The 25418-nt window shown below is 42.4% G+C and overlaps 1 protein-coding gene across 9 annotated transcripts in view; it reads left to right on the top strand.

The window, feature by feature from the left end:
* The window catches only part of rnf220a (ring finger protein 220a), a 467383-nt gene that overhangs the window by 400268 nt on the left and 41697 nt on the right, over window positions 1–25418 (top strand). For all 9 annotated transcript variants that reach the window (XM_059984135.1, XM_059984137.1, XM_059984131.1 and 6 more), the window contains one exon: window positions 14203–14311. In XM_059984135.1, coding sequence (XP_059840118.1) covers window positions 14203–14311 — 109 coding nt within the window. The remainder of the gene's footprint in view (window positions 1–14202; window positions 14312–25418) is intronic.

Raw genomic sequence — 25418 nt, 5'->3', positions numbered from 1 at the left:
CTTTAATGATGAGTCCCACCTTCTTGGGGTATTGCCTCTTGAAGATGTCCTTGATGATGGGGAAGGTTGTGCTGTTTATGGTATTAGCTAAGTCTAAAACTCTGTTTGGCTCCTTGCAATCCTTAGCATTGAAAGGCTCCATACCAGTCAGAATGCTCTTCACAGTACTCTTTTGGTGACATATCAAGCCTCATCAAACTCCCAATGAAGTATGGCCAGTGGTATTCCTTCTTCGTGATTGCATCAATATGCTAGGCCCAGGAGAGATCCTGTGATATGTTGATTTACCAGGAGACCATTAACCTGCTCACCATATCCATTCCTGGCCACTCTGTGAGGACTGGTATATGTTCTGAGAACTTCCTTTTCCTGAAGTCTACAATCAATCCCTTGGTTTTATTGACATTGCGTGCGAGATTGTGCTGTAACACGACTCAACCGTCAGATTCTGTCAAAGGCAGTGGTGTTATTGGCAAATATATAGATGCCGTTTGAGCTGCGCCTATCCTCACAATCATGAATGTGGAGAGAGTAGAGTAGTGGGCTAACTGTGCACAGTTGAGACACGCTTTTCTGATTATCATTGAGGAGATGTTATTACTGATCGACATTGACTGCGGCTTCCTGATGAGGAAGTCGAAGATCCATTTGCAGGGGGAGGTACAGAGTCTCAGGTTTTGAAACTTGTTATTAAAGATTAAAGACTGGGTTTAATTATCACATGTACTGATTGCACCAGGATTGGGGCTTAATGGACAGCGGCGAAAGGTATCAAAGCTTGCAGCAAAATCTGGATCAGCTGGAAAGATGGGCTGAAAAGTTCCAGATGGAATTTAATGCAGACAAGTGTGAAGTGTTGCATTTTGTGAGGAAAACCAGGATAGAACTTGTATGCTGAACAATGGGGTGCTGAGGGGTGTAGTAGAACAAAGGGATCTGGGAATACAGATCCATAATTCCTTGAAAATGACGTTACAGGTAGATAGGGTCATAAAGAGAGATTTTGACACCTTTATAGATCAAAATATTGAGTACAGGATTTGGGATGGTATGTTGAAATTGTGTAAGATGTTGGGAGGCCTAATTTGGAGTATTGTTTGCAGTTCTGGTCACCTACCTACAGGAAAGATGTAAATAAGGTTGAAAGAGTGTAGAGAAAATTTACAAGGATTTTTCCGGGACTTGGATGACCTTAGTTATAGTGAAAGGTTGAAAAGATTAGGGCTTTATTCCCTAGAGCAAAGGAGAGTAATTTGATAGAGATTTACAAAATTTTGAGGAGCATCGATAGGGTAAATAGGTGTGTCGCATCTGGAATTATTTTCAGGTAGCGGACGATTTCCTTCCACGCTGCTCTGATGTATTGGGAAATCGTGTACTAGGCAAGTTACAGCAGTGGTTTGCAATTGGCTGCTGCCAGGTGAGTTTTTTTTTAAAGAGATCACCAGCTCTTAATGGGAGCCAGCTGAATTCGAACTTGGGATGATGCCACTACGCCACCAGCCGCCTAGATAGGGTAAATGCAAGCAGGGTTTTTCCACTGAGGTTGGGTGAGACTAGAACTAGAGGTCATGGGTTAAGGGTGGAAGGTATTTAATGTTTAAGGGCAACCTGAGGGGGAACCTCTTTACTTTGAGAGTAGTGAGATATGGACCAAGCTTCCAGCGGAAGTGGTGAATGCATGTTTGATTTTAACATTTAAGAGAATTTTGGATAAGTGTGTGAATGGGAGGGGTATGGAGGACTGGTCCAGGTGCAGGTCAGTGGGACTAGGAAGAGTAATAATTTAACATGGACTAGATGGGCCAAAGGACCTCTTTCTGTGCTGTAGTACTTAAGATTATGTACATCAAAACATATACAGTAACTTCTGGTTAATTGGGCCATCAGTTAATTAGGGCAGTTGCTTCAATAGGGCAAGAGACTGTTGCTGAACAGTTTCTGACTAGCATCAGATGTATGCACTTGTGTGATCATTGGACAGTACAGAGTAATTAGAGTGAACAGTTTTTAAATAGTGTCAGTTGTATGCACGTATTTTAAAAAGTGATTTTTGTCATTGATAGTTGATGAGAAATAAGCAGTAAGATAATTCAAAACTGTGCTCACTATGAAGAATTTGAAGTTACTGACAATTATCTTGAATGTTACAGTGGAAATGAAGGTTTGGAGGATGCAGTTATTGATGCATTGTATGAAGGCAGTACATTATCTGCCCTAGGTGTCTGCCCTGATTTTGTTCATTTACAGTCAAGCAAAACAAAGAAGGTACCAGGATACAGTTACACTGGATGAATTCCTCCATTGATAACAATTAGGAACTAATACAGAGTTTTATAGTAATGTAGTAGTTTTGATAGTGATCTAATATGTTCTGTAATTCATTTAAATACATAATTTGTTATTCAGTTATATAATAGTTTGTCTTTTTTTTAATATACCTTTTTAAAGATTTCTATGACATTTTGGCTAATTGGGACAGTCACTTAGTTGTGCCAATACGGTCTGGTCCTGATGTGTTTCAATTAACTGGACTCCACTGTAGTGAAATGCACCATTTGTGTTAACAATCAGCATAGTCCAAAGATGTTCTGAGGGTGGCCTGCAAATGTTGCTGTGCTTCTGGTGCCAACATGACATGCCCATGAGTTACTAACCTTTATGTCTTTACAATGTGCAAAGAAACTGGAGCACCCAGCTGAAGCCCATGTGGTCATAGGAGTATATCCAAACACCTTACCCAGTTGCTGGTGCTGTAAAGCGTTAGACTGCCGCATCACCTGTGAGAAGATATCTTTGACATCCATCAATTGGATTTTTGACATACCCTCCAATGGGTTAAATTATGTAACAGTAAATTATGTTGATGAGATCACGTTGTCAGTCATCTGAGAAGGAAAAAGTTTTCAATTTTTAACTAGCTCTTCTTTAAAATTTTACAAGTAGTAATATAAACCTTTAGACGTGTACACTATTGCAAGTTGTGAGGTGTTAGAACATGGGAGAAGATCTGATAGGTTTATCAGATTATGAGAGGTATGGACAGGATAGACAGTATCTTTTTCCCAGGTTTGAAATGTCTAATACCAGAGGGCATTCATATAAGGTGAGAGGTGGTAATCTCAAAGGAGATGTGAGGGGCAATTATGTTTACATAGAGGGTGATAGGGCTTGGAATATGCTGCCTGGGTTGATGGTAGAGGCAGATACATTAAGAGGCTTTTCAGAGATAGTCACGTGAATGTGAGGAAAATGGAAGGATATGGACATTGTGTTGGCAGAAGGGATTAGATTAGTTGGCCATTTGCTGATTTATTTGGTTCGTCACACTTTGTGAGTTGAAGGGCTTGGTCTTGTGCTGAACTGTTCTTTGTTCTATGTTTAAAATTGGAAGTAACTATTGTGAGAGAATAGATAAGGCACAGTTAATTTTGTAAGTGTGCTTTTCAGCAAACATTGTGACTTAGTATGCCATTATGAAGTCAGTTGTTCAATATCTTGACTATTTTCAAGGCTTTGTTGTCACAAATATTTATAAAAAGTTGAAGTTCTTGTCAGATTAGCCATTTTAAAGGACTTCCTTGTTTTTGGACTTCTTCCACAAAATGTGATGCTGAAGTATGTTATCACCAGCAGTGAGTTATGGATTTTCACATCTAAATACACATCTAACTTTTCCACCACTGGTCATTGTGTTTTATGCTGGTACTTATACTTGGTGCTTGTTCCTTTTCTCCTTTTGTACTTTGAAGGCATGATAGGTTTTGAAAGGAAGCAGTCACAATGGTTCAGATATGAGTCATGGTAAATGAGATAACTACTTGCTTACTAATTTTGGGGAGAATATTTCAATCATTTTAGAACAATAATACGGGTTTTCCTGAGCGCTCAGCTGTACAAACCCAGAAAAGGGAGCCCATGTCCAAAACGTATTGTAAAATATACAGTATTCAGTACAGGCAGTCCCTGGGTTACGTACGAGTTCCGTTCCTGAGTCTGTCTTTAAGTCAGATTTATACGTAAGTCGGAACAAGTACATCCGGTATTATTTAGCGTCAGTTCGTCAAACGTTTGTCTTAGTATATAGTATATTCTTTTTACCTTTCTATGTATATAAAACACTTAAGAAATGTATGTATTCCAATTATTAAGCCACTGCGTTGCTTAGTAATAATTCTAGCTTTCATTGGGGCAGGGCCTTTCACATGCTCCATTATTCTCACTTTATCCGTTATCCTTCAAAATTATTCCGATCATTGACCGACTGTAGCCTAATGCTTTTCTAATGACCGATGTCGTTTCACTTCTTTCCAAACGCTGTATTATTTCCACTTTATTTTTAATCGCGATCGCTTCCCGTCAATAGAACAGAAACACTGTGGGCGGTGGGTCCCGAGGTCCGCTGGGTCCTAAGGACCACCGCACTGAGACAGGCTAAATGGGACAAGTGGGGACTGTGCTGGGTTTGGGTATTTGATCCTCCACAATATTACGCGTGGGAATTTAAACTGGAGGTGGCAGTGTTTTTTTTACAAGGTTGCGTTTCGAGCTCGACATCAGCTTGGCATGGGAGTGGTTTGTCATTGGATCGAACTCAAGCCCGGCGCTGATCTCACTGTGCCACCAGCCACCGGGAGGGGGCGGCGGTGTCAGGGTGAATCTTACTAAGAAAAATTTAAGCCAAATACAAAGTTAAATACTCAACACAGTGTCAACGGCAACGACTTAAAATGGCGGACGGCATCGCGTTCTGACTTAAAATGGCAGATGGCGTTCTCCTTCCTCAGTTTGTAAGTACGAGTTGTCCGTAAGTCGAATGTTCGTAACTCGGGGACTAACTGTAATACAGTTTAGGATGTCTTAATGTGTCAAAAGCACAGCATTAATGAAAATTGTTTTTGAGCACATATATCATGTGCCTTTGAAGTGATATTTTTTAAGAGTTGTATGAAGTTTTATCTTGTACCATTGAATCAAGGAACGATTGTAGCAAGATAATGGACAACTGTTGAAAGGTTTTGAAGGTTATAACTGTAGGCATCTCATGGGGCAGTTAGGGGGGAGGGGTTAAGGGGAGGGGGTATGGGTTATATACATTGTTTTTTCATACTTTGTAATCATTTAAAAATGCAATAAAAAATTATTAAAAAAAAATAATAAAAAAAAAACATTATGTATGACTGTTTGCCAAAGTATGAAGTATGAATGGAACTAAAGTCAATTAACTGAGGTGAATAAGTATTCAAACATAGAAGCATAGAAAACCTACAACATAATACAGGCCCTTCAGACAACAATGCCATGCCAAACCTGTATTTATTTTAGAAATTACCTAGGGCTACCCATAGCCCTCTACTTTTCTAAGCTCCATTCACCACCTAAATTAGATTTATAAATATGAATCTTGACTATTTTATAGCTATTGGACTGGTATGGTGTATTTTATTTCAGTTATTGATTGAAATATAGCATAGACAATTAGAAAAATGTTCTGATTTGTATTTCAGTGTATTTATGTTTTAATTGCTTAAGCTATAAGCTACATCAAGGATTTAAAGGGGGGGGGGGTGAGAAAACTGCAGTGACAGCTCATGATGAATGAATGCTCTGGAAATGCAGGATTCAACTAATTTCAATTTATTCAGTGGATTCTTGTTAAGAAAATTGGCTAATCCCTATAATTGATATGGCCTCCCAGGTGGAATATGTCGTTTCAGTTAATTTCCTAAGCTGTAGTTCAATGGGAAGAAATCACCAGTTTGTGGTACTAACCTGGCTGAGATCTGAGGTAGAGAGACAGAAGAACCCAGCAGACTTGCATTGTTGACCTGTGACTACCACTGAAAATATTTGTAAATGTTTGCTTCTGTTCAACTAGAGTTAGAAATGGAAAAAAATGTATATATGGGTCAGACTCTTATTACCAAAGCAACAATATACCAACTTGAGTTTTCACTCTTGAAAGGAAGAGAAGAAAAAAAGTGAGTGCTGGAACTTGATGTCTAATCTCAATGTTATTTTAATACATTATTTTAATTTGTTACATCCTCTATCCTGTTAGATCACATGTATTTTTTATATTTTGGGTAGAAATTTGTCCTGTGAAATTTGGCCCTGGCATTATGAAATGCTTTCAACATATTTCTCTGATCCAAAGTAGGCCCAAAGATGAAACATGAGTTCTATTGATTTCTTGTGTAGAACAGTTTTCTTATACCCTCATTGTCCCTGCCATACTAATGTTTGTTTTAACGGGAAGTAAATTTAGTAATTCTGACCAATGTACATCCTTTACCCGTGATTATGACCTTTACTATAGAACTACATTTCAAGATTTAACACAATAGAAGCAGCCATTCAAATATTTCAGGTTTCTGAGGGTGTGTAAACTAATATGATTTAATTAATGGATTGCATAGTGAAGCCATCTGAGATGTTAATTTGGGAATTCCACTGTTTAATTTGAGGAGCAAAGAGCACACGTGTGCACTAATGTTTGACAAATGACCTGTTCTATCTGATAGACCCAGTTGGGTCCATTGAGACTTTCCATCGTGATCATTATTTGCTAATGAAGTTAATGGATTCTGTTAGAGGCTGTATTGTTGCCCAGGCAGACACGATATAAGATAATTAATTCAGCATGAGTTACTAGCGCTAGTGGGAGAATACACCACTGAGCAGGTTTAATTCAGATTTTTTTTTAAGTATAAGCATAATGACTAATAGTTATACTGGCTTAGGTTACACTGGCCAACTATTTCAGAAGTTGCATGTACAAACAATCTACTGGAAAGATTTGATGCAAAGTTATTTAAAATCATAGTTTATGGGTTACCTTTTAAAATTTAGGAATTAAAAGTTTTGACCATCTAAAAGATCAAGGGTTCCTCCAGAAAACGAATACAAAAACACTTCTTAAAAGCTTACTGTTGTTTGGATCATTCATTTAAATAATATTCCTCCTGTTTCTCCCATTTTCTTTATTGAATAGTGACCAATTTGAAGGAGGGGAAAAATTGGTCATTGTAAATTGGCCCATGACTAGGCTATGATTAAATTGGGAGTTGCTGGGCAGCAAGACTCAAAGGGGCAGAAGGACCTATTCTGTGCTGTATCTCTAAATAAAATAAATAAAGTGCACTTAGACCCTGCTTAACATTGACGATATGTTCCTCAGAGGTGGAGCGCTATGTGAGTCAGTGAAAGCTATGTGAGGTCATTGTAACATTACATAAATGGATGTGTAGTTTATGTATATATACAGTAATTCATGGAGAAACAAACACACAAATAGGCCTAACCTGTCTATCAGTGGAGCAGCAATGCAAAGAAGTGGGTATTGGTTACATCTTGTGGTGGGGGGGCAGGCTGTGGGTTCTCCTCTAACTTTGGCTTCTCAAGTAGGCATTGGGATTTGACTGCCTTTTAAGTTTTCTCTCATGAAGCAGTTCTTGGCAGCAGGAAATCATATCGAGAGCATCTCTCTTTGCCTTACAGCTTTACTCCCAGGCAGGGTCATTATCGATAAACATGGCAAATTTCAAAGAGATGCCAACATCAACCTGATGCTCACCAGCTTCCAAATGCTGTATCACTTGCAGCTTCACATCCATGCTAATGCTTTTCCTAGACATCCTAGATGTACTGCCCTCACTGGAAGTTGTAGGCTGTTTTCTAGACATTATTGGAGGAAAAAAAAGGAATAAGTTGGCGAGGGAGCAAGAACATTTACACGTGGGGGAGGCATAGCATGAACTAATACGTGATTGGCTGAAAGTGGCTCAGAGTGTATGTAAAGCACTCTCTTTGGCTGATTGAATGTTTACTGTAATGGTGGCCACTCGAGAAGTTTTAAGTGTTGTTTAGAATGAATTTTTGTCATTAAAAAAAATTTCAATGAAGAATTGAATAGCCATGTTGTAACAAATCAGCACTATGTGGGGTCTGACTGTACATTGTTATTTAACACCTTTCATAGCTCCTTTGCAGCTACTGAAATATTTTCTGAGGTAAAGCCAGTCATGTAATATAAGCAATTTGCCCATGACAGACTTTCACAAGTTTGATAATAACCAGATAATCTCAAAACACTGACGGGGATCAGATCTTGCCCAGTACACAAGAAAGAACTTACATACTCTTTAAAAATCGTGCCATGGGATAGTATGTATCTAAGTGATAGTGCATATTAAACTGACTTTTGTTTAATGTCCCTTCTGAAAGATGACACCTTCAGCAGTACAGCAGTCCCTTGATAGTGAACTGTAGTGTCAACGTACATTTTGTGCTCAGGTCTGTGGAGTACTAATTGAATCCACATTCTTGTGACTCAGGCAACTTAGCACACAAGCTGTAGCTGATACTATGCAGGGATATTTTCACAAAATAAATAAAATTGCCATTTGTCCAGCAATTTAAGATTAAAGCTAGTTTTCCTGTGAATATGGTGACTACTTGACTGGTCTTTTGGATCCTTAGGGCTCATTAGCAAGTCTAATTCTCTTTATTCAAATTCTAAAAGTGCACAAGTTCCACCAGCAGCAAATACACAGATATGGAGGCATACTCATCTTCTCTGTGCATCTTAGCCAATGTAGTCAAATGTATATATCCTTTTGTTAATCACTTTGTGAGGAGTTTTAAAGTGTTCGATTTACTGTCAGTAGGATTGGATTCATTTAGTACTTTTGTTCTATTCCCCCACAATTGAACGTAATATTTCCAGTCAAAATGAATCACTTGCATATTTAAAGTAACTGGCCCTCATAAACTCAAATGAAACCAAAATTAAATGGTTAATGAGCAGAGTCCAGTTAATAAATGTGATTTTAACAAGGTCTGGACCATATGAACCTACAATAACTAAATCAATATTCTCTCTATTGATTGTGCAGTATTCACATATTGCACTGATCTTTGGATAGTGCAGCAATTTTTTACAACTAAATCAGGACTTGATGTGGCCTACTCATTGATTACGGGCTGCACCATACCTGCTATTTGGCTTCTTCTTGACTCAGTTCAAAGAACTGCTCCTTCTAACCATTTGTTACCTCAATCAAACACTCTGAGTTCTTTGACTGGGAAGGTGATCTTGTAAGCATTCTTTTGGCCTGTGATATTGCTGCTGTAATCAGCTATGAAAGAGAGCTCCAAATTAATGAAGATTGTGCATTTTCAAAAATGTGCCTTCAAAATAAATTGATGATAAAAATACTAGTATTCTTTCTGTACAATCCAAGATAAAGATACTCTTTTTACATTATACAATGGATGTACAACTTTATTTGTGCACTCTAAACTAAAGAAGGACCTTCAAAAAGATGAATTAATTGGACACTTGTCCAATTAATACAAGGTGATCAGTTAATATGCAACTTGGGACAATGGGAGGAAACTGGAGCACCTGTGAAAAAATCCTTGTGGTCACAAGGGAGAGCAGGGATGAACCCTATCAAAAGCTTTTACCTGCTGTGCTTTTGTGCTGTCCAGTTGCTGCTAGCTGAGTGAACTCCAACATACCAATTCATGCAATTTCCCAACAGTTATGTTTTTAGTAACCTTTTAAACTGTTTTTAAGTATATTTATGTTTATATAGGTTTTGAATATCCCTGAATATTTGAGAATATCTAAGATAGTCCAACTATTTGACAACTTGGGGCATAGCTTAGCTTTCTAAAGGAAGCACTGATCAGAGTGACCTGCCTGCCAGGATGTTTTCGGGAGTTCTTGCCTGGGGATCCCTTCAAGGTGAATGTTTGAAAGTAACGCATGCAAAATACTGGAGGAACTCAGCAGGCCAGACAGCAGCAATGGAAACAGTTGAAGCTTGGAGCCAAGACCCTTCATCCAATCCTGATGAAAGGTCTTGGCCCGAAGTACTGACTGTTTACTCTTTTCCATAGATGCTACCTGGCCTGCTGAGTTCATCCAACATTTTCTGTGTGTTGCTTGGTTTTCCAGTATCTGCCTATTTTTTCAAAAAATTTTAAGCAAGTAGGTGAGTTGGAACTGGCTTAGCACTCCCAAGATATTCAGACTACCTCTAGACCATTCTTTTCCAGTGTAACTTACAGCATTTCTATAATTAGTAAATGGCTCTTAAAGTGTTTTATAATACATACTTTGTATTCGGCCTCATCCACAACTGTGTTAATTTTATTTTTAATGCATATATATTTTAGATAAAAATGCAACTATCCTTCAAAGATTTGAGTTTCTATCTCAAGCTTTTTAAATTGCAAAATCAATTTGTGCCTGCCAGTGTGCAAGATTGGCCCAGACCTCTGAGTGCAGTGAATAAATCTACCCAGGCTAATTTGTACAGCACTAAATTTTCAGGAACTTAATGCCTTTTCAATGCTTGACACTAAGACTTGCTTACTTGCACGATGGATGTGGTTTATAGGGCCCTTGTGCAAGTGATAAATGGCTGTTGGTTACACTGTTGCATAAAGTGCTCATTTTGGTCCTTTGAAGGTTCATGTTGTGATTTGAGGATGTTTATCAAATGTGAAGTATTTCTTGGATGTTTTCGAACCATGAATTAGTTAGTAAGTATGCTGAAAGAAGATTTGCGTCATGCACCGCTGTTTATTGTTAAAAAGCTGTCGACGGTTTGATTCAAAGCTTTAGCTTTTAGCCTCTCCCTTTATCTCCCCATTCCCTCTACTGTATAATTTTATTGCCTCTTATGAATCTCTTCTGGTTTTAGAAAGTGGGGAGGGAATATGGTGAAGTGGGTGAGATGGTGGCAGAGGAAAGAAAAGACCATCTGCTATGTAGTTATGTGTTCATGATTGGTCTGTTGGGAGTGCAACTTATCTATGGATGCCAGAATTTCACCTTTATCATCCACTGCACATTATCTGCCAGTGGGGCTAGTAGAATACCACCATAGCATTCTCTTTTTCTTCGTTTGCACAACAGATTGATGGAATGCATTATTGTATGTGTTTTTAGAGATTTTGTTGATGTGTGAAATGCTGGAACTGGGATCCAAAGTAATTTAGCCTGTAAAGCAAAGGTTGATGTTCTGGTGCTGTCTGCCGTAGTGCAGTAAATCAGACCTTCCTACAATTACCATCACCTGCCTGTGGCTACCATTGGCTTCACTGCCAAGTCCCTTTGACTGTTTGTAAGCAAGCTGCCAGTAGATATCACATCAATCAAATTGTTTAAGCATTGATTCCTGTCTGGAATATCATGAATCTGTTAAGAAAATTTCTACACTATTCTTTAATTCAAATTAAACTGTTTTTTCATGACATTACTTGACACCATTGACAAATCATAAATTGTATCAATAGCCTGATAAATTGATGCTTTGTCCACTTCAGAGTACACCAATGTACTGCCTGTTTGGTAGCTCCTCTTCTGTGAGGACTGCCTTCTTTGCATGTCAATGAAGTTACTTAGGAACACAAAGGAAAGACAATATTTTGTTGACATTTACTTTTTATGAGAATAGGATTAGGTCATTCAGTCCTTCAAGCATGTTCTGCCTTTTCTTCCTGTACCTTGCTTAAAAAAACAAACTTTCAATTAAGTTGGGGTCAAAATCTTCTGGTAGAAAGAGTTACAGATTTTCACAATCCTTTCCATGTGAAAGCTGCTGGTTGGTTTTAGCTGTTTTTAAGATTGTGCCACTTTGTTCTTGATTCGCCATTTTGAGGATAATGTTTTCCTTCATGGAACCCAGCGTATTGATAAAAACACCTTTATTGATTTAGATGGCATCCTTCTAAACATGAAGCTTAGAAGCCATGTACATGCAATCAGTTTATATGTTTGAGATGTAAGCAGTGCTAACAATCAGATACATCTGTATTGTTCCCTTGTATTGCTTTTACATTTCATCATCCAAACCTAAATGCAGCCCTTTAGAAGGGATTGATAAATACTCCATTGAGTTGAATCACCAGTCCTTATTTTCATAAATGCAGACTCAATGCAGTAACCATCAAGATTTTATTGGCTTCATTGATTACATTTTATTTGTTTCAAGATTTTTGTTCTTGAATCCTGGCTGGATGACCTCAATTCCCCATTTCAAGTGTATGCTAATGATTTGACTATTCAGTCTTTGTTCCTTTGCTTACTCCTAGCTATTTAGTCATGTGCCATTTTGGATGTATGATTCTCTATTCCTCCTTTCAAGTTGTTTGGTTAAAACTTGTTGACCATTGACCACTGTCATAAGTGTCTGCTTTTGTAGATCAACAATCATGTTGGCTCGCTAGGAAATTTTGCCTTGATCTTAATTGGTAAGATACAGTGCCATGCTAAGGCATCTTGTAGTGGGGTTGAGTGGTCTTGTACTACTCGGAATAACCCTTGAAACAACAAAAAAAAGTAAAATTTTTTGACAGCTGACTAAGCCGTACCATCTGCCATGACAAGCTGATGAAAAATTTTTAAACAATTATGAATATTTCTGCCATTTGGTAACATTCAAAGTTATTAAACAAAAGAAATAAAAGACATTTGAAAGCATTATAAAACTATTCATTATAAAACTTGATATATGCTGTGCACTCTGAGCACGTAGCTGCAGTGCCTCTTAACATTCAGTACATGCCTGGCTGTGTTATCATCACTGAATAATAAGCAGGAATACATAGCTAGTTTTGATGTATTTAAACAGTCTTTGGGGTTAAAAGTGAGCCTCTTTGCTGGAAGCTGAAATCCGAAGTAGATCTTCTGCATTGTTCAAGTTTATTGTCTCAGTCTACACAGGGTAAAAATGCCATGGAAATTAGCTTTTTGCCACAGAAGCACAAATTGTTACAGGATGAAGATAAATATTAGAGATTGAGAATTTTTCAGAGAATGTATTTTGAACTTCAGAGGTAGCAACTTTTGATTTAAGCTGTTAGCCTGCCATTGAATCCTAATTCTGGCTGCTGTTTGGAACTTGCTCAGGGTCTGCATGTATGCTTCCTAAAGCTTCTCACTTTGATCAGTCTATTGCCTACAGAAATCCATGCACCCATTTTCCCAATGTGTTTCATGAACAAAATTTAAAAGCATAACAGAAATGTACTAAGTGCTTAGTTTGCAAGGTGGGTGCATTTTTATTTGTACAGAAGAGATAACCAGTCATATATTACTACTTTATACCATGGTAATCTTACAGAAATCTATAAATTACTCAGAGAGATGGCTCTGCGCTCTATGCATTTTAGTATCTAAACTTTTAATGATGATTTTTGAAGTGTGTAATGTGTGGATAAGTGTATTGTCTCACGAATGGATGTCTGAATGAAAAAATGTTATTGCATGTTAATTGGATGTGTGTTAAAAACTTATTATTGTGTACAAAATTGTTTATGGTTTATAGGCAAGACCTAGTATATTGTTACCATAGACCAACTGACCAGTGTTTCTTCTGCACTTCTGCACAAGAGAAGGTATTAAAATGAAAAATGTTTGGGCTTTTTCCCCAGGTGTGATTGTAACTTCTTTCTGTCTATATGAATTGAGACATATTCCATTCAGGTGTTGGAGTTAAATGGCTTACTCCATACCTGTGGAAGCCTCTATTAATCATCACGTATTAGGAAACCATAATAGTATTCTTCCCAGAGAAGCATTATCTTCTTATGTGTCCATATAATTACCTGTCATTTTATATTAGCACCATTACAATTAACAGTAACTCCCTTGCATCTCCTAGTTAAATGTATTTCTGTGTCATGCCATTTTGTGGTTTGTTTGGCAGAAAATGAAGTAGATTTGGTTGAATGCATACAGGCTCTTAAGTGCTTTCTTTGATTCCTCTGATGCATACATGTTTCTGGCTAGCACAACAACCTAATTATTCTTAATTTGATTCTCTGTTTGACATTTTCTCATTGGTATATTGCTATTTATTGACTTGATAAGTGGCAGTCTTAACGATGTGGCTGTCATTTGGCAGAGTATCATTGAAACTTGGGTGCTTTCCAGAGGTACTTTAAAACTGCAGTCTACTTTTTCAGATATGCACATGATAATCATAGATCATTTTATGAAAGGAAAGTCCTGCTGTGTTAAATCTTTCAATTTTTAATCTCCTTCAGAAATCTTTGTATAACTATTTGTCTTTCTTTTTTAAATCAAATTTGAATTATTTCTTATTTTATTTAATCGTGTCAAATGTATTGAAATTGTTCTGTTTATATCAAACCAGTGATTTGGTTTTTTTGTAATTACAGGATATCGGAAGATGCAACTGTAACGACAATTGAAGCACTGAAAGCCCGCATCCGTGAATTAGAACGACAGCTGTCCCGTGGGGATAGATATAAATGTCTTATTTGTATGGTAGGCAATATTTATTTTATGACTTTCTTGCAAAACCCTTATCTTCCATGTACAAACCAGAGGTTCTGATTTTTTTGATAGAAGATTTTGTAAGTAACATTTTAAATTGAAGTCAGTGGCATTGAACATTCTACTGCCCCTGTAGTTTGGTGAGTTATTTTAACAATCCGGTCTTTAATTACTGCAAAAATGCTTTACACTTATGCCTGTGAGCCTAAGCACAGCTCCAATGCCATGTTTTTGGTTGCTGATGATATTGGCAGAATCAAAAGTGGTGACTCCAAAACATAAAACTAATTGAAAGGAAAAATGGGGGCCTGGGAGAACATTCATATTTTGTTTTTACTTTTACCAAGTCTTGCATATATGACATAGTGGCGTAATGACATATGCCGTTCACATACTTTTACATATACCTGTAATGAAGTGTGTAATAATAGTCCGTGAGCCAGTAGGGTTGGTCAGTACCATCTGAGGGGAATAATGCTCATAGTGATTTTTGGCAAGGTATACATCTCTAGAGTTAGAAAATATGTGATAGCATTGCATCAGGAGTAGCCTTATTACTTCAAATAAGTAATCACTTTTTGTATAGATTCCATATTAACATCAGTACAGCAGAAAATGTTACTCCACCCTCCAAAAGGTAAAAAACCTCATTTGGAGAGATTTCTAGAGTTTTATCAATGTCGTGATATTTTCCATATTGTTGTATCAAATCAAAACAATCTTAAACTTTTGTCATAGCATATAGAATTACAGTACAATAATTCAAATGTGGGGTTCCACACGGCCATAACCTAGGCCCCATTTGGTTAAACCAAAGACTGCTTTCCATACTTTGTTTTCCATACTTCCATAACCTATTAATAATCATAATAATTTTCCAAGTCTTCCACATCTTCAACTGAATTTTCCACACTCTGAGATGGATGTCTGGTTCTCACAGTTTGCCAGTCTACAGATGTCTGTACACCTGAGGCCATTTGTAACACATATACATCTTGGGAGTGAACATTTTTTTGGACAGTTACAGGCCTGTAGATCCAGGATGACATCAGATGCTGGCTTGCCTTCCATCCAGTGCACCACCAACTGTTCCGCTTCCTCTTCTCTCTCCATCTTCCGTCCTCTGCCAGCAGGGCTTGGCACTTACGGTTCCTTCTCCAAACATCTTTTCCATATACCAGCCTGGTAGTTGGCTCGCTGTGCATGTTTTGTTAAGCAGACCTTGCATGGTGGGAGTTGATGACTTTCGATTTCACCTTTTTTGGCACAGAAAAGGTGATACCTGAGCTCATTGACCTTGGTGGTCGATGCTTTTGGGGCATACAGGAGACATGTAAATGTCACCAGTTTGTCTATCGGTTCTGGGGAGAAGTCCCATTCCTGACCCAACTCTGAGAATGTGTCCTGAGTTTCCCTGTTGCTGGTCAGAAGTTTTGAGGCACTTGTCTTCCCTTTACCTGCAAAAGCATTCCAGAATTAATAAAGTTTATCTTCAAAAATCTAAAAAAGAGTGTGGCATGGCCTTAGCTAATTTTTGTTTATACTACTGGGCAGCTAACGTTCGTTGCCCTATCTTCTGGTCTTTTTTGCATAGCCCATCTGATTGCCCTAATTGGGTAGCAATGGAGTTGAATTCCACTAAAGATCTACCTATTTCTGCACTTCTTGGTTCTGCACTCCCTAGTAGTTTGTCTAGACTAATTGTTAATCCTCTTGTTAGACATACTTTGTGAATATGGGCCCAGTTTAGGAAATTTTATGGTTTTTCCCTTTCTAGTCCTATCTTACATAATCATCTTTTTCTACCTACTATGTATGATTCAACATTCTGTGATTGGTATAGAAAGGGCATTAGGCATTTTGAAGATCTTTTTATCGATAATCGCTTCGCATCCTTTCAACAGCTCTCTGCTAAGTTCAATCTGCCTAATGCCCATTTCTTTAGATATCTCCAAATCAGACACTTTATCAATCCTTTAATTCCCAACTTCCCTGAAATGCCCGAGAAAAATGCTATGGATTTATTTATTTCTATTAATCCACTGGGTAAAGGCTTAATGTCCTTTATCCGTGATAAATTAGTATCCTTACGGCGTGCCCCTGTGGATAAAATCAGAATGGCTTGGGAGCATGATTTAAATATCCCTTTACCTGATGAGGTTTGGGACTCGATTCTCAAATCAGTTAATTCAACTTCTCTCTGTGCTCGCCACTGTCTTTTACAGTTTAAGATTGTTCATAGGGCCCATATGTCCAAATCTAAATTATTTCGATTTTACTCTAATATTAGTCCACTTTGTGATAAATGCAAAAGTGGCGAGGCCTCTCTTATTCATATGTATTGGACCTGTCCTAGCTTAGAGAAATTTTGGAAAGATGTTTTTATAGCCTTATCGTGTATTCTGAATCGCCATCTAGAACCTAACCCTTTAATTGCTCTGTTTGGTTTCTTGGGTGAGACAGATATATGCTTGAGTTCGACTAAATATTGAATATTATCTTTTGCTTCTCTCCTGGCTAGACGTTTAATCCTCCTTAGATGGAGATGTTGCCCCACCCACGCATGCTCAATGGCTTAACGATATCATGTCCTGTTTAGACTGTTATGAACCCCGTAACTGGGTGACTTACCAGCAAAGATAGAGACGTCCGTTGAAGTCTGATGATACTATTTTTAACAGTATTTATTAGTAAAAATACACAAAAATAATATCAATGCAAATATACAGATAATATACGTCGTCAATACTAAACCTAAAAGTGCGGGTATAATAATAATCAATAAGAAATAAGCTCTATCTTTGTCTAGGGGATAATGAACTGTCCGATGGAAATATAAAGTTCACTGCAGTTCCACAAGCTGCCGTCTTTTGGTTGTCACTGTGTTGCAATTGTTGGAGAGAGAGAAAGAGAAAACTTGCCAGCTTTCCTTTATAATTTTGATCCATCAGGTGTCTCATTGTCGTGGCAGTTCAAGTGTGACCTCTCCTTTAGCTAAACCGTTCTTCCGTGGTGAGCTCGCCACCCAGGCAAGGGAGGACGCACACGAGCCTCCACCGGCTTTCGCTATAAAACGCTGTCACGGGATTTCTAGCGTTTCTCCTGGTGTGTCTCAAGGGGTGTTCCCCAGACCCTTCTTTTATCCTTATTCATGGGGTCTCAGATGTCAATCAGGTTGGGATGATGCAATCCCTCAACCAGACCACTCTGGTTGTCCCCTGAGGGGTTTCAATGAATAGTACAGTACTCAATACACAATTCCTTCTCCAAGAGACAATGGCAATAATCAGTGGTTCTGTTCCGCTGATGTCAGGACACATTCCACCTGGTTGTGTATTCCGTGTGTGTGTCTCTCTCTCTCTCTCATTTCCTAGGTCTCAGACCCGAACTAATAGCGATCTTGTGATTCTCAAAAAGCAGGGGGCGACTTTGTACCCAGAGTTGCTTCACCTTCGTAACAAGACCTTGAAAAAATTCATTATTCAATTCTTAATTTGGATATCAAGTTTCATAAGGTCTGGGGACCCTTTATTGAGTATTTTCATAATTTTTCTCTTATTTAAGTTTTTTTTCAGTCCCTTGCTTTCAGCTCTTTTTTTTTGGTAGTAGGCATTATTATCTTCTGTTTTCAAGTGTATTTACAGTTTTGGGGGTTTGAATGTTCTGATTTATATTTTCTACATTTTATTTTGGTTGGTCTGGAGTTTTTTTTGTTGTGGGGCTTGGGGTGGACTAACTTTACATGACTTCAACTTGGGTGCTTTCTCAATGATCTTATTTTGTATTACTATTGTATGTTTATCTTGCACTGTACTAATTTCCTACTTTGTTTTTGGTTTTTTTTGTTTGTAGTGTTGTAGAAAATGCATTAAAAAATCAATTTTTTAAAAAAAGCACTTACAGTGGACTATGAAGCTAATGAGACTATTTTTATTATTGACTTTGGTCAGGAAGCTCCTTCACTGCCTCACCATCTGTGTGCCTGTGATACCTTGCAACTCATGACCAGTCTCTTCACCCCGTCGAGATCTTTCACTATTCTTGATAGAGTTCCTGTATGTGTCAAACACAACATCCATTCTGCTACTCTGACTGCCTTCCCTCAGAGCCACACCCAGAACTGTTGTGCAACATCTCTGAAACTAACTTGATCCCCTTTCACTCTTTGGACCAAGTTCATGCCATCAGCCACTGTTGCAGAGTTTCCTGGGAGTTGCTCTTCTACTGCTACATTTTTCTGCAAGGTTGTGGCTAAAGTAGCTTTATTTGTCTTTCGGACAGAAAGCTACCACCGCTGCAATGTTTTCTAGCACTAGGCATCATTATATTATATAGGCATCAGTTAGTATCGTGAGACCATGGATTTGTGCCTTGGAAGTTTCCAGGGCACAGGCCTGGTCAGGGTTGTATGGGAGACTGGCAGTTGCCCAAGCTGCAAGCCTTCCTCTCTCCACGCCACCAATGTTGTCCAAGGAAAGGGCACTAGGCCCCAAGCAGCTTGGCACCGGTGTCATCGCAGAGCAATGTGTTGTTAAGTGCCCTGCTCAAGGACACAACACACTGCCTCAGCTGAGGTTCGAACCAGTTACCTTCAGATCACTAGACCGATGCCATATCCACTAGGCCACGCGCCAACACCTTGTATACCTTGCCAAAAATCACTAAAAGAATTATTCCCCCCAGATGGTACCAGTGGCCCAAATTTGGGGTCCCGGCTCACAGACTATAACAAAGAATGTTTAACCAAACAATATATTTACAATATTACTCAAATATTACTGAAATATTAAATACACAATGTTCCTCCCTGCTGACTATAAACTCCAACTCAATGTAGAATACATCTCAACTTAGATACATACCTATAAACAGCCACACACACTTGCTGTGTTGGGATTATGTCTTTCCTGACGGGTGGGTGAATCACTGTTTGGCAGGTGAGACTTGTGGCTGTGAAACAATCTCAGGATCTGAGGCCTCCTTGGTGGTTGTAGGAATTGACTATATGACTGCAGAAGTGGCTTTGACAGCTCTGGACACCTTTCTTCTTCTCTAGGAATTGATTCTGTTCTTATCAACTGCTGGATGTGTTGTCTCCAGATGACAATCAACACAATCTCCACTGTGTAGGAAAGTGGTCCAGTTCTGTCTTAAATCTTGCCAAATGTCCTCTTTTGATCAACTCTGTAGTCCCTTGCCAGGACTGCTTGTTTAGGTTTGAAATTTCAAACCTCCTTGTTTTGAGGAGCCCACAATTTGTCTCAGCTGTTTATCCTGCATACTCCTTCTGAGATTGGGTTTGAGGAGATCCCACCATAAATGCAAAGGATAATCCTTGGTAAGTTGTTGGTTGTGGAGCATGTTGCATTAAGATTTGCAAGGAGGAAATTGGTGAGCTTCTGATTCGATGTTAGTGTAGTGTGTTCTACTGACATGGCTTGCACTGTTTTTTAGACTCTGAACAAACCTTCCCACTATGCTAATTGTAGCTGGGTGATACGATGCAGATGTGTTATTTTTCCAGTAGAACATGACTTATTCCATTCATTTCAGGAGTGACTGATAATGTTCTGCAACAAATTGTGGTCCATTGTCACTGACTATGTGTCCTGGAACATTAGTCCTTGAAAAAAGGCTTCTCAACTCATCAATACTGTGTGAGGCAGTAGTGGAAGCTATAGGGAACATTTCTGGCCATTTTGTAGCTGCATCCACTGCAATCATGAAATTTGTGCCCGTGAGTGGTCCGGCAGGGGAATACTGGTCATTCCCAGAGACGTACAGGTGCTGCTTTTTGATATCTTCAGGGAAAGCTGCTCAATCTGCTGATCTTTCCCAGGCCACCAGACAAGACAATTTAACCACACCTAGAGGACTAGCATGTAGCTACTCTAATACTACAACTCTCAGTCCCTTTGTAAGGTAACCCCCGTCAAGGGCAAGTTCATCCTGGCACTGGAACTGGTAAAATTGGGGAACTGGAGTTTCAGCCATTTTGGGTGGATATGTAGACCGACAGTGTGGGGTCTTTTCTGGTTTCCCTTTGGATCATCTCTGCTGTAATAGGGAGACTTTTGATTCTTAGATTTATAAATTTTTCAGATACAGTGGCATGCAAAAGTTTGGGCACCCCGGACAAAATTTCTTTAACCGTGAATAGCTAAGCGAGTAAAAGATTACCTTATTTCCAAAAGGGCATAAAGTTAAAGATGGCACTGTGGCGACCCATTTCCTGGCACATCCGAACCGACTCACAATTAGATAGCCTACGGGGGTTTGCGAGCACAGAGCTTTGGAGCCTCTGCGCCAGGGGGGCAGGTTGAGGGAGGCATAAAAGTGAGGCTGAAGATTTCGAATAAAGTTTTTTCCTTCGACTGCAGTTACCGACTCCGTGTCGTAATTTTAGCGCTGCATGTATCACACCGCTACAATTGGTGACCCCGACAGTCCAAACGATTTTTGGACCAGAAATGACCGACGCCGCCTCTGTTCATGCGGTTTCGTTGAAACTGCCGGGTTTCTGGACACAGCGCCCGAACCTATGGTTCCAGCAAGCCGAAGCCCAATTCCACGTTCGCCAGATCACCTCAGAAGACACCCGCTACTACTACGTGGTGAGCTCCCTCGACCAGGACACAGCGGCCCAGGTCGCGGAGTTCGTACAGTCACCCCCGGCAGACGGCAAGTACACGGAATTCAAAGCCCTGCTCCTCAGGACTTTCGGACTCTCACGGCGCGAGCGGGCTGCCCATTTACTGCACCTGGATGGCTTGGGAGACAGACCTCCATCGGCTTTAATGAATGAGATGTTGTCTCTGGCCGGAGGACACAAGCCCTCCCTCATGTTTGAGCAGGCATTCCTGGAGCAGCTGCCCGAGGACATACGCCTGCTGCTGTCCGACGCGGATTTCAGTGACCCCCGGAAGGTGGCAGCCCGGGCGGACTTACTGTGGAATGCCAAAAAGGTGAGCGGGGCGTCCATCGCACAGATCTCCCAGCCACGCTCCCGGCAGCAAACCAGTCCAGGCCCGGCCGCAGAGCCCGCCAACCCCCGGCCCAATGAACACTGGTGCTTCTACCACCAGTGGTGGGGCGCAGAAGCCCGCCGTTGTCGCCCGCCCTGCAAGTTCCCGGGAAACGCCAGGGCTGGCCGCCGCTGATGGCTACGGCGGCTGGCCATCGGGATAGCCTCCTGTATGTGTGGGATAGAAGGTCGGGACGCTGGTTTTTGGTCGATACTGGGGCTGAGTTCAGCGTTTTACCTCCGACGAGTTACGACACCCGCAGCAGGGCACCGGGTCCCCCCCTGAGGGCTGTGAGCGGCAGCACCGTAAGGACCTATGGCACCCGTCAGGTGCAGCTACAGTTCGGCTCCAGCCAGTTCACGTGGGACTTCACACTGGCCGCCGTAGCCCAACCGCTTCTGGGTGCGGATCTTTTGCGGGCTCACAGCCTACTGGTCAACCTGCCCAGGAAGAGACTGGTACACGCCGAGACCTTTCAGACGTTCTCCCTGGGTGCAGCCCAGTTGCCAGCCCCTCACCTCGGCTCCATCACGCTGTCCGACAATGACTTCACCAGGGTCCTGGCGGATTTCCCATCGGTTCTGGCACCGCAGTTCACAGCGGCCATGCCCAGGCACGGCATACAGCACCACATCCCGACCCAGGGACCACCCCTCCACGCCCGCGCTCGGCGGTTTCCCCCGGACAAGCTCCGACTGGCGAAGGAGGAGTTCCAGAGGATGGAGGAATTGGGGATCATCCGGCGGTCCGACAGCCCATGGGCCTCCCCCCTGCACATGGTGCCCAAAGCGACGGGGGGCTGGAGACCGTGCGGCGACTACCGCAGGCTGAACGAGGCTACCACACCGGACCGCTACCCTGTGCCGCACATTCAGGACTTTGCAGCAAACCTGCACGGCGCATGGATCTTCTCCAAGGTAGACCTCGTCCGAGGGTACCATCAAATCCCGATGCATCCTGACGACGTCCCCAAAACGGCTCTCATCACCCCGTTTGGCCTTTTCGAGTTCCTCCGCATGCCGTTCGGCCTGAAGAATGCCGCACAGACGTTCCAGCGGTTAATGGACGCGGTGGGACAGGACCTGGACTTCGCGTTCATCTATTTGGATGACATAGCCAGCAGCAGTCATCAGGAGCATCTGTCCCACCTCCGTCAACTCTGCGCCCGACTGAGTGAGTACGGTCTTACAATCAACCCCGCCAAATGCCAGTTCGGACTCGATACCATTGACTTCCTGGGCCACAGGATTACTAAAGACGGGGCAACCCCTCTGCCCGCTAAGGTAGATGCGGTCCGCCTCTTTCCCCGACCCACCACCATCAAAGGCCTTCAGGAATTCGTAGGTATGGTCAATTTCTACCGCCGCTTCCTCCCTTCAGCTGCCCGGATCATGTTCGCCCTGATGTCGGGTCCGAGCAAGGACATTACCTGGGACGAGGAGTCCGCCGCCGCTTTCGTTCAAACGAAGGAAGCTTTGGCGAACGCCGCAATGCTAGTACATCCCAGAATGGACGCCTCTACCGCCCTCACAGTGGACGCATCAAACATGGCAGTCGGTGGGGTGCTGGAGCAACTCATCGCAGGTCGCTGGCAACCCCTGGCGTTTTTCAGCAAACACCTGCGACCACCCGAGCTCAAATACAGTGCTTTCGACCGGGAACTGTTGGCGCTCTACCTGGCAATCCGGCATTTCAGGTACTTCCTAGAAGGTCGGCCCTTCACCGCGTTCACGGACCACAAACCGCTTACCTTTGCGTTTACGAAAGCGTCCGACCCCTGGTCGTCCCGCCAGCAACGCCACCTGTCCTACATCTCTGAATACACGACGGATGTCCAGCACGTCTCGGGTAAGGACAATGTTGTGGTGGATGCGCTCTCTCGCCCTACCGTTCATGCCCTTTCCCAAGGGGTAGACTTTGAGGCACTGGCAGAGGCGCAGCAGGCGGGTGAGGAGATTCCGAGTTACAGAACCGCAGTCTCCGGTTTGCAGCTCCAGGACCTCCCCGTGGGCCCGGGTGAGAGGACCCTACTCTGTGACGTCGCCACCGGCCAGCCCCGTCCCGTCGTCCCAACAGCCTGGCGGTGCCGCGTTTTTGACTCCATTCATAACTTGGCGCATCCCTCCATCCGGACAACTGTCCGGATGGTTTCCAGCAGGTTCATTTGGCACGGACTCCGCAAACAGGTCAGTGAATGGGCCAAAACGTGCATGCACTGCCAGACGGCCAAGGTGCAGCGGCACACCAAAGCCCCACCGCAGCAGTTCCATCCCGCCCACCAGCATTTCGACCACATTCATGTGGATATCGTGGGCCCCCTGCCAGTGTCGCGTGGAGCGCGGCACCTCCTGACTATTGTGGACCGGTTCATAAGATGGCCAGAGGCGGTCCCGCTCACCGACACCACCTCCGAATCTTGCGCCCGAGCCCTGATCGCCACCTGGATAACTCGCTTTGGTGTACCAGCCCACATTACCTCCGACAGAGGCGCCCAGTTCACCTCCAGCCTGTGGTCAGCTATGGCCAGCCTTTTGGGGACTCAGCTGCACCACACCACTGCCTACCACCCACAGTCGAACGGGCTAGTGGAGCGTTTCCACCGTCACCTGAAGTCGGCCCTCATGGCCCGTCTGCGAGGAGCCAATTGGGCGGACGAGCTTCCCTGGGTCCTACTCGGCATCCGCACAGCGCCCAAGGACGACCTGCCTGCCTCGTCGGCCGAGTTGGTATACGGCGCGCCTCTGGTCGTCCCCGGGGAGTTCCTACCAGCCCCAAGGGGGCAAGAGGAAGATCCCGCAGCAGTCCTGGGCAGACTACGCGAGAAGCTCGGTAACCTGGCCCCCATACCCACTTCACAGCACGGGCGGCACCCGACCTGCGTACCCAAAGACCTACAGAACTGTGTGTTTGTACGAAGGGGCGGGCATCGGCCACCGCTGCAGCGGCCATACGAGGGGCCGTTTATGGTGCTCCGGAACAACGGGTCCACGTTCGTGCTGGACGTTGGGGGGAAAGAGGAGGTTTTCACGGTGGACCGCCTCAAACCGGCCCATGTGGACCTGGCGCAACTGGCCGAGTTTCCGGCACCTCGGCGCAGAGGCCGACCTCCCAAGCAGGTTCTGGCCCAGACTGTGGACATTGGGGGGTGTATCGCCGGTTCTGGGGGGGGGGGTTATGTGGCGACCCTTTTCCTGGCACATCCTAACCGACTCACAATTAGATAGCCTACGGTGGTTTGTGAGCACAGAGCTTTGGAGCCTCTGCACCATGGGGGGGGGCAGGTTGAGGGAGGCTTAAAAGTGAGGCTGAAGATTTCGAATAAAATTTTTTCCTTCGACTGCAGTTACCGACTCCGTGTCGTAATTTTAGCGCTGCGTGTAGCATACCGCTACAGCACATTTCTTTAATATTTTAAGCAAGATTACTTTTTTATTTCCATCTTTTACAGTTTCAAGATAACTAAAAAGGAAAAGGGCCTGCAGCAAAAGTTTGGGCACCCTGCATGGTCAGTACTTAGTAACACCCCCTTTGGCAAGTATCACAGCTTGTAAACGCTTTCTGTAGCCAGCTAAGAGTCTTTCAATTCTTGTTTGGGAGATTTTCGCCCATTCTTCCTTGCAAAAGTCTTCCAGTTCTGTGAGATTCTTGGGCTGTCATGCATTCACTGCTCTTTTAAGGTCTATTTCCTAGCACACTCGAACCGGCTCACAATTAGCCAGTGTGCGGGCTCAAAGGCCAAATCCGCAACAAAGGATGAAAAGCCTGGGGGGGGTTGTGAGTACGTGTCTCTTGGAGCGTCCGCGCCCGGGGAGGGCGGGATGAGGGAGACTTTAAAGCAAGGCTGTGAAGTTCGAATAAAATTATTCTTTGACTGCAGTTTACCGACTCCGTGTCATTATTTTAGCGTTGCATGTAGCACACCGCTACAATTGGTGACCCCGACGGTCCAAACGATTTTTGGATCGGAGATGACCGGCGCCGCATTTGTTCATGCGGTTTCGTTGAAACTGCCAAGCTTCTGGGCGCTCCAACCTCACCTATGGTTCCAGCAAGCAGAAGCCCAATTCCACATT

The sequence above is a fragment of the Hypanus sabinus genome, chromosome 11 (genome assembly GCF_030144855.1).
Source record: "Hypanus sabinus isolate sHypSab1 chromosome 11, sHypSab1.hap1, whole genome shotgun sequence".
Classification (NCBI taxonomy): Eukaryota; Metazoa; Chordata; class Chondrichthyes; order Myliobatiformes; family Dasyatidae; genus Hypanus; species Hypanus sabinus.
This window is presented reverse-complemented; position numbering and strand designations above follow the sequence as displayed.